The 10,000-nt window shown below is 33.2% G+C and overlaps 1 protein-coding gene across 8 annotated transcripts in view; it reads left to right on the plus strand.

The window, feature by feature from the left end:
• LOC113824331 (constitutive coactivator of PPAR-gamma-like protein 1 homolog) overlaps nt 1–10,000 on the plus strand; it is a 95,807-nt gene that overhangs the window by 62,577 nt on the left and 23,230 nt on the right. For all 8 annotated transcript variants that reach the window (XM_070122950.1, XM_070122949.1, XM_070122953.1 and 5 more), the window contains 3 exons: nt 351–509; nt 1,048–1,207; nt 7,992–8,130. In XM_070122950.1, coding sequence (XP_069979051.1) covers nt 351–509; nt 1,048–1,207; nt 7,992–8,130 — 458 coding nt within the window. The remainder of the gene's footprint in view (nt 1–350; nt 510–1,047; nt 1,208–7,991; nt 8,131–10,000) is intronic.

The raw sequence follows: 10,000 nt of genomic DNA on the forward strand, positions 1-10,000 counted from the left end.
TATAAGGAAGAAATTGTATTGTGGATCAATGGGCTTAAAACTTATATATATATGTTTTAATACAGGAAAGATTTTTATGTGTAAAGCATTACTAGATGAGGTAATGAAATATATAAACAATATTTGTGAATCAGTAAGAAATTGTGATTGATTTCTTTTTATGTTAAAATTCTAGATCTGTTCTTGCTATTTTTTTGCCTTTAAAACAAATCAAATCAAAACTCACGTTAATGGTAATCATACATGGACAGTCAATTTATCAATTCATTATTTAATCCACATGGAACTTGGATTATGAAAAGTTTGAATCATTCTCACAGAATTCCATCTTGTTTTTTTCCCTGGTGCAGCACTCTAGTAGTCCGAGTGAAAGTCATCAGGAGCCCGGCCCCCAGATTGACCCCAACCCACTGCCTCTACCTCCAGTCCCCCATGAAGTCATGCGAACGGCCTCCGAACGCCACCAGAAGGGTCTCATGTGCCCTTGGGTGTACCAGGTCCTCACACAGGTCTGTGGGTTATTATTCTTAGATTTGTACATTTACCAGAATTGTAGTTCTTGACTGAAATAGATATTTTATGATGTTCAACAGACGCTGAGTAGGATTGCCATGTGAATTATGATTCTTTTTTTTTTCTTTTCTTTTTCTTTTTAAATTCTTTTTAAATTGTGATATTAATTTTCATGCATTGGCTTTAATCTTTTAGGAGTAAATGTAATATTGAGTGTTTGTTTGGGTAGTTCAACTAAAGTTTTTACATTTTAAAAGTCTTTTCAAAGACAAACATGCATGTCTAATGGAAAGTGGTCCAATAATATATCTTGATTTTTAAATTTTAAGTCTATGTGTAAGTGAAGGATGTGGTGCTGCTTATGTTTAAACCATTTTTGGGGATGATTTTAAAAACCCAAATCTTAGAAATCCATTATATACCAGCTCTTGTTTCCTAGGATAATCAAGAAGATTATTGTTTTATAGCAAGACAAGGTGAATAAATAAAAAAAATAAAAAAGGAGAAAAAAATATATGATTATTTTGCATTCAGGGTGAAGTGAAGTTTGGTGTGTGCATGGAGGACGAAAATAGCCGCGAGCTGCCTAATGCTGTGCTGTTCTACCGGCCTGTCCGTCAGTTTGTTTATGCCATCCTGTTTAACCTTCACCATCACACATTTATGGCCCGTAAAGCTAAAGAAGAAGGACAAAGTAAGCACTTGAAAATGCTTTTTTCTCTCTGCAAGGTCCTAGAGGGTAGATTTTATTTATTTATTTATTTAAGTATTTGTTATTTTTTATATGTAGAGGATTTTCTTTTTCTGTATTCTTGATTTTTTTTTTTTTTTTTTTTTTTTTTCATTTTTCATTTTTCTGTTATTTAATTTTTTTTTTTTTTTCCTTTGCCTGGTTTTCTTTTTTTTCCCCTCATTTGGCTAGTTGCCCCCTATTCCCACCCCCCATACCCCTCTCTCTCTCTCTCTCTCTCTCTCTCTCTCTCTCTCTCTCTCTCTCTCTCTCTCTCTCTCTCTCTCTCTCTCTCTCTCTCTCTCTCTCTCTCTCTCTCTCTCTCTCTCTCTCTCTCTCTCTCTCTCTCTCTCTCTCTCTCTCTCATTCTCACTTTCTCCCTTTCTCTCTTTCTCATGCACTGACTAGGCATTCACATTCATGCTCTTATGCACATATACACTCACTCTTCATGCTTCCCTTACTCATTCTTTGACATATTCATTAACTTCTTCCTCCTTTCCTTATTGGCAATGACAACACCTGCATTCTGTCTTCCATGCTAAAAACAACACACTTGTGGAAGAAAATATGTGGTACAAGGAAAGTAGAGGAAAGATTTTCAAGGGCCTTATGCCATTTCTGCTTTTGTTGTGTTCTATGAAAATACGGGTATGGATTTGATATTTCACAGTTGGATACACCATTAGAAAATCCATTTGATGCATTGATTGCCACAAAGAGAAAAGTTATAATTTTTTCAAGCAAATTTGAGGATACAAAAGTCATAAATAATTTCAGATTTTCTAAATGAACTATAAGAAATAGCCCTCAAAGCAAGAATAACATCAAATCCAACTGCAAAAAGAAACTTATTTTATTTTTTTAAGTATATAAGTAATTGTTTCTTAAGTATATAAGTAAAAGTTATGCTAGAAGTTTTTCTAAACCCATTGTCACTTTTGAAATATATCATTCATACCACATATCTAATATCACTTAAGTTTATAATCCTGTTCTGTAGTGTGTTTTGCATCATAGTTACATTATTTAAATGTGAATACTAAGGAAAATTATACTAGGCATCAGGATAATCCATGAGTACGTTCACACTTTTGTTTTATGATCCTTTTATATCATAGATTAGCATGAATAGTTGCCTCAAAATATGATAGAACTAGGTATTTTGAGTTTTAGTATTCATCCTCAGATAAAGCAAAAGGCTTATAACAGTTGACAGATCATGTGCCTATTTTGTTCATATTTACTTGTGACAATTGACTCATACTAAAAATAATCGATTTAGAATATTGTTAATGGTCAGTCTGTCAAGTTAGTGAAATAAATGAAATTATTAACAATTTATAACTTCTATTCATTGATGGTACATGAAACAGAAAGTTGATGTTGGCTGTGATTTTATTTTATTTTACGTTTCAGCAGTCTTGAACTGGATCTTAATGATGTAAACTAGCCTAACAAATTAACATTTTATCATTAAGAAAGTGGCTTATGATCATTTAAGGCAATATTTTATAATTCACTATTGTAATGGAGTGACTTTGAAGTAATTCTTTTTTTTTTTTTTTTTTCTAAATCTGGAATTATGTTATCAGACTACGAACCTTCTTTAGGGTTCTTACTTTTCCTTTCATTCCTCTAAGTCATTTCCTTTATTTTTTGTCACTTCTATATGCCTGTATTTTTTTCTTAGAATAAAATGTGAAATGAGTGCAATGTCTTCTTTTCTCACAGAAAATTGAAATGCGTTAATAACCTTTATGACTTTTATCAAGACAATGAACAAAATGATAGTGCATAGCTTCAATCGTGTGGTTATTATTATTATTTTTTTGTATATAGATATCTTTGTAATACATTTAATCTAAATAATTACTAACATCTTTTGCATAAGGTTAAAAAAGGTCTATATAATCTGCATTCCCTTTGCATGAAAGGTGGGAGTGGCATTTAATTGATTAAAGGAATTTAATAGATAAACAAGCAAACTAAACTGATGATTTAAGAAAGTAAAGTTCATGTAATTTCAATTTTGTAACCTCCAGTCAGTATCCAGAATATTTAGTCCCTAATGTAGAATCTTGAATTGAAAGTAACTTTAATGGTATTCACACTTGATCTATTTTCTTCTATTATTACTATTATTGTATTATTATTGTTATTATTATTATTATTATTATTTTTATTATTATTATTATTATTATTATTATTATTACTATTAATTATGTTATTGTTATTATTGATTATTGTCATTATTGTTAGTTATTATATTTTTTTTCATTATTATTATTGCTATTCTTATTATTATTGTTATTGTTATTATTGTTAATGTTATTGTTATCAGCAACGTCATCGCCATCATCATCAGTAATAGGTTACTAATTATTAATCACTTCCATTATTATTAATTGCTATTTTTTCTTATGAGTATCATTAGTCATTTTTGTTATTGATTCTCATCTTCATCAGTGATAGGATCATTAGTATTATGATCTTCAATATTATAATAATGATGATGATGATGATGATGATGATGATGATGATGATGATGATGATGATGATGATGATGATGATGATGATGATGATGATGATGATGATGATGATGATGATGATGATTATTATTTATTATTTATTATTATTATTATTATTATTATTATTATTATTATTATTATTATTATTATTATTATTATTATTATTATTATTATTATTATTATTATTATATTTATTTTTATTGTCATTATCACTGTTATTGTTGTTGTTGTTGTTATTATTATTATTATTATTATTATTATTATTATTTTATTATTATTATTATTTTATTATTATTATTGTTATTATTATTATTATTATTATTATTATTATCATTACCATTATTATTATTACTACTATTATTACTATTACTATTACTACTGCTATCATTATTTCGAGTTTTATTGTAAATATTATTTTTATTGTGAATGTCATCATTATATCAATCATCATCATCATCATTATTATTATCATTATCATCATTAATCATCATCATCAGTCATCATTTCTTTTTATCGTTTAATTATTATTACAGTTGTTACTATTAATACCACTACTGCTGCTACTGTTATGATGATTATCACCATTATTGTTGTCTTAAGAACTTGTGTGGGGGATACTTGATTGGGAGTGTCAAAATTGATTCAAGACTGGTTTTGAAAACAAGTATATATTGAAAATCACCTATCCAAGTGTTAGTGTCCCCATCTGGGACGGTCCCCTTAAGCCACCTGTTGTCAAATGATGTTTTACAATTTTCTCCACATTTGTAAAGGGGAAACATTTAGTTATGACAAAATTTATTAGTAAAAGGACCAGAGAATGTGGAGATATTGGATTTTCTCAAATCTAAACAATCAAAAGGGAAGATGTAAGCAAACAAAGGCTAATGTGTATATGATATTATATTTATATGTACAAAAAAGAATGACTTGATATGTATGACCAATGTTTTAGCTATATAAATAACCTCTTTTATGTATGACTAGTGTTTTAGCTATAATATTGATTTCATTTATGTATCACCAATATCTCAGCTTTGATGATAATCTCATGTAATAATATGATTTCCTTCATGGTATGAAAAAAGATAAAAAGTTGGCACATGTCATAATGATTGATAGTGAAATCTTCAAAAGAAAATCAAAAAATGTTTTGCAGAATTACTCTTATCTTGCAATGAAGATGAGCACATGCCTTGCTCGCTGCAGTTTCTTTTATCAATTTTGTTTATGTAAAGCTGGCTTCATAGACAGTGATGCACTAAGGAGTCAATAACTAGCCTACCAGTCCTTAACATTTGCATAATTTCTCAAAATTTTCAGGAATATAGTCTTGATTTCTAATGTTTTTTTATTGTTATTGATAATGTTATTACTATTATTGACCATATAATTATTACATTTTTATTAATAGTACTAATAGCAGGGATTATCAGCCTTTGCAGTCTGGCAACACGGTAAAAATATATATTAATCTACTGCAGCATAACAAATCTAATGCAACTCTATTTCACACGTTTAGTGATTACCTTAACCTTTGTGAGTTTAGTTTATTAATTGTCTCTTTACACTTACATGGTTCAACAAATAATCTGGAAGTTGTTAGTACCTGTTAAGCTTTTTCCTTTATTTTAGAAAATATTTTCTTTGGTTTTATATTATTAGTAGTAATGTCATTATCATGCCTGTAATGATGATAACTGGATTCGTATTGATAGCATTGGTGAAAAAACGTTTTCTCAAAAACTTGAGGAAAGATAAAGATCATGAGGTCTGCCAATTGACTCCTTGATGCCTAAGCACTTGTGGAGCCATGTGCAGAGACATTTCACAAAACAGTACTACAATGAACACTATATTTTCTCAGTAGGATTGGATTTAGGATTTTAAGTTAGTAATAAAATGCATTGGCAGTAACTGTCTCTAAAGATAGATGATATGATGCAGCTCCTTGCAGTAAAGAAGAATGTACCTCTAAGGAAATGAGTGGTCAGTTGAATATTTAGACTAGCAACACATGATACTGGCGCATTCTAATTCCTCAAACCTAGACGAGATGTCGAGGGATGTCTGATGATACCCTCCATATCCAAAGAAATCCAAAGGATAACAATCAAATATGACTCTTAATTCATGCACATGAAAACACACAGATCCATGTACATTCATTTATATATATGCACACATGTATAGTCACCTCACACATGTATGCACAAAAGGAAACAATAGACTAAACAACTTTTCCCCGCATTAGCCTGTTGAATCTAGGTGCTTTGCAACTCACAAGTGATCCAAAATCTCTTCTGAGTGAGAAGCAGTACCTCATACTCTATATTTCTCTCTCCAGTTAGTCTGCTTTTCTGTTCTGTAACAATAATGATAAGTAATATTATGTTGTTTTATATTTTAGAATTTTCATATTCAATTTTTGTAACCACCTTACAATGTTGGTCATGGCAGGCAGTTGTAGGATCCTGTACTTGAATATGGTGTCCTCTCTGGAGCTTGAGCTATTCCAGGCATGGTTCACTGATAGTACATTCCAATTTTTACTGGTGGAAATAATGCAAGAGCCCCTACCTATATGCCCACAAAGTCAAATCTCCCTCAAAGAAATTTGTGCACTAACAGCAAGACATCCCATTCCCCACTATTTAGGCAAAGTTCTTAATGATGAGACATCCTCGCTACCTGGATCCAATGGGTTAAGTCATGCATACACACACGTATCAAAATCTGTATACACTCACTTGCTTCTGTCTACACACATGTACATATGTTGGTATACATGGATGTATTATACATACCCTTATATACATGTACAGGCGAATGCACAAATATATGCATTAAGATATTCTAGAACAAGCAATCTTCTAACGACATGATAATAAGTCTTTTGCCTTATCTGTTGTTTACTAAGCTGGGAATTTTCTATTTTAAGGACAGTGCATATTTTTGTTGTTTTTATAACTTGCAAATGAGTGGTCATATCTTGAGAAATAAATGGCATTAGAATGATAAAATAATTTGAAATTATATAATTCTGTATAATAAAGGTATGAAAATTAATCTTCAAAGTAAATTGAAAGGTATTGTTCCAAATAATCTGTATTTTTTCAGAATATATATATATTTTTTTTACTTTTTTAACTGAATAACCATAGCAGACATCCACCAAGTAAAACAATAATTGAACATAGAGGAGTTATTTTAAGTTTTGTTTTTGTTTGATTTTAACAAATATTATAAACAGATTAATTTTCCTTTTCTTAGATATAACACAATTTTTTTTAAAATCCTTTGGGATAATAAGGATAATATCTTAGGGATATATTATAGATTAGAAAAAATGACAGCTTTATCTGTCTAGTGCAAAAACAATATTGGTCCCATGGAGAGGTATGTCAAAAAACTTTTTTTTTTGGTGGTGGGGGGGGCACCACCCCCAAAAATTGGGTTGCAAGATAAAGGGAATACTATTGACAAAATATTTAATGATTAAGTTAATCTAGAACTATAAGACATTATTAACCTACAAGACGATGATAAATCCCCTCATTGTTAATCCCCCTGAACATAAGAATAGAACCCTAAGCATGGTCTCAGATCTGTGTTCAAGAAAATGTATTTTTTTTATTTAGTTATTGATTTATTTGTTAGTCATCTGTGAATAGTGAACTTTTGTTCTCATTGTCATAATTTTTGTATTGTTGTTTTTTACATTATATTACTGTTTTTATGTGATTAGTATTATAATTATCATTATTAAGAATATTATCATTATGATATCCTAGGGCTTACATTGAGAAATTTGTATAATTCATTTGATTAAATTACATAAGTTATACATATATATTTATATTTTTTTTACTGAACTTTATTGATATTAATTGAATTATTTATTTAGTTCATAAATGCATAATGACATGTATTGTTAAAAAATGATTGGAGTAAAGAGATATATTGTGAAGGTCATCACTTAGTGAGTACTGGAAAAGATGATAGGAGATTTTTGTTTGAATAAAAACCATGTATTGAACCAAAGATAATTTTACTAACAACCTAAAAAAAACAAAGCAAAAACAATCTTTGTAGAAAGAGATTATTAGTATTTGATTCATGTCTTTTTTGTCTATTTTGTTTTTGTTTTTCCTTATTTGTTTGTTTGTTTATGTTCATTGATTAGTACTTACCCATTACTTTTCCAATGTTTCCAGAGGGCCTAGCCACTGAGGTACCTGAAATCAAGGTTCGCGAGTGGGTGTATACCAAAAATAACCCATACCGCACTGCTGACATTGTAGAAGCAACACCCATCAATTGGGCCGTGCCGACCGTCCAGAGGTTGTGGTTTGGGTAAGGATGAAATTTCCCTAGGAACTTTTGCAATGGAATTTTTCGTGAAACTGATGTAGATTTCAAGGGATGTAGAATTTTGCACTCTGGGGTATTGTGTGTAAAATTCTGAGGTTATGAGTGTTCATTGTTTAAGGGGACTGTCCCATGAAACTGTAATGATTAGCCATGTAGCTTAAAATAGATGCTTATGAAAAGATAACATGTAACAAAGCCATCAGAATACTCTAGAGTAAAGTCATTTCATTTTTGGGTTCAGTAGGCTAAATGGAAGTGGTGCAACCTATTCTTTTTATACGTGCACCAACATTCCCACTTTCACCAAGACCCTCCCACACACCTAAAGCCATACCCTACTCCCTCCCATACTTCTACACTTACACCCACACATAAACCTAAACCATCCCCTACACACATCCACCAACCCACCCATTCACTCCTCCATACCCACCTGCAACCACCCATCCACGTCCCCTATGCCCACCAGCCTTCACACACCCAATCATATAAGAGTTGTGTACTGGTATAGTTAATGAGGTACAGGTCCAAAATACTGAAATGCTGGTGTACCAGTACTTGTATTTACATATGTATATTCTCTTACTGTAACTAAAGTATTTAGATACAGGTGCAGTGTGACAATTCACCTCTTGGAGCAGACTACAACATTCCTGGCATCCTGCTTTCACAATAATAATGATGATTTCAAAGCTTGGAATGTGAATCAGTGAAATTTTTGTCTCTGTTTTCCTAAAAATAATACCTCATAGCTCTTGCTGTGGCCACTGGTGGTGGTTGTGGTGAAGAAATCTAGATCCCATGTCATAGGCTTGTGCCTAACACAAACATTCTGTTCATTCTCTTGGTATTAGTCCAAATGTACTTCTGTCCTAATTGAAGAATTACCATTATTTGAATAAATACTTCAGGTACAGGTAAAGGTTCAGACCCACACCCACTTACACCCATTTACACTCACTTATACTCAAACCCACACCCAAACTGATGTTTCCACACATTCACACCTACATTCCTCCACTCACCTGCACTTACATTAACACACAGCTACACCTATTCCCCACACTCATACCTACATGCACCGTCCCACACCCACATGCACCAACCCAAAACCACATGCACCAGCCCACTCCTACATGCACCCCCCCACACCTTCACCCACCCACACCTTCACCCACCCACACCTTCACCCATCCACACCTTCACCCATCCACACCTTCACCCATCCACACCTTCACCCATCCACACCTTCACCCATCCACACCTTCACCCATCCACACCTTCACCCATCCACACCTTCACCCATCCACACCTTCACCCATCCACACCTTCACCCATCCACACCTTCACCCATCCACACCTTCACCCATCCACACCTTCACCCATCCACACCTTCACCCATCCACACCTTCACCATCCACACCTTCACCCATCCACACCTTCACCCATCCACACCTTCACCCATCCACACCTTCACCCATCCACACCTTCACCCATCCACACCTTCACCCACCCACACCTACACCCACCCACACCCACACCCACACCCACCCACACATTCACCCACCCACACCTACACCCACCCACACCTACACCCACCCACACCTACACCCACCCACACCTATACCCACACCCACCCACACATTCACCCACCCACACCTACACCCACCCACACCCACACCCACCCACACCTTCACCCACCCACACCTTCACCCACCCACACCTACACCCACCCACACCTACACCCACCCACACCTACACCCACCCACACCTATACCCCCTTTGATTACATCCATACACACTCACGAGCACCCCACACCCACTCAGACCCACTCTTACTTGTGCTCACTCC

This window comes from Penaeus vannamei, chromosome 6 (assembly GCF_042767895.1).
Source record: "Penaeus vannamei isolate JL-2024 chromosome 6, ASM4276789v1, whole genome shotgun sequence".
Classification (NCBI taxonomy): Eukaryota; Metazoa; Arthropoda; class Malacostraca; order Decapoda; family Penaeidae; genus Penaeus; species Penaeus vannamei.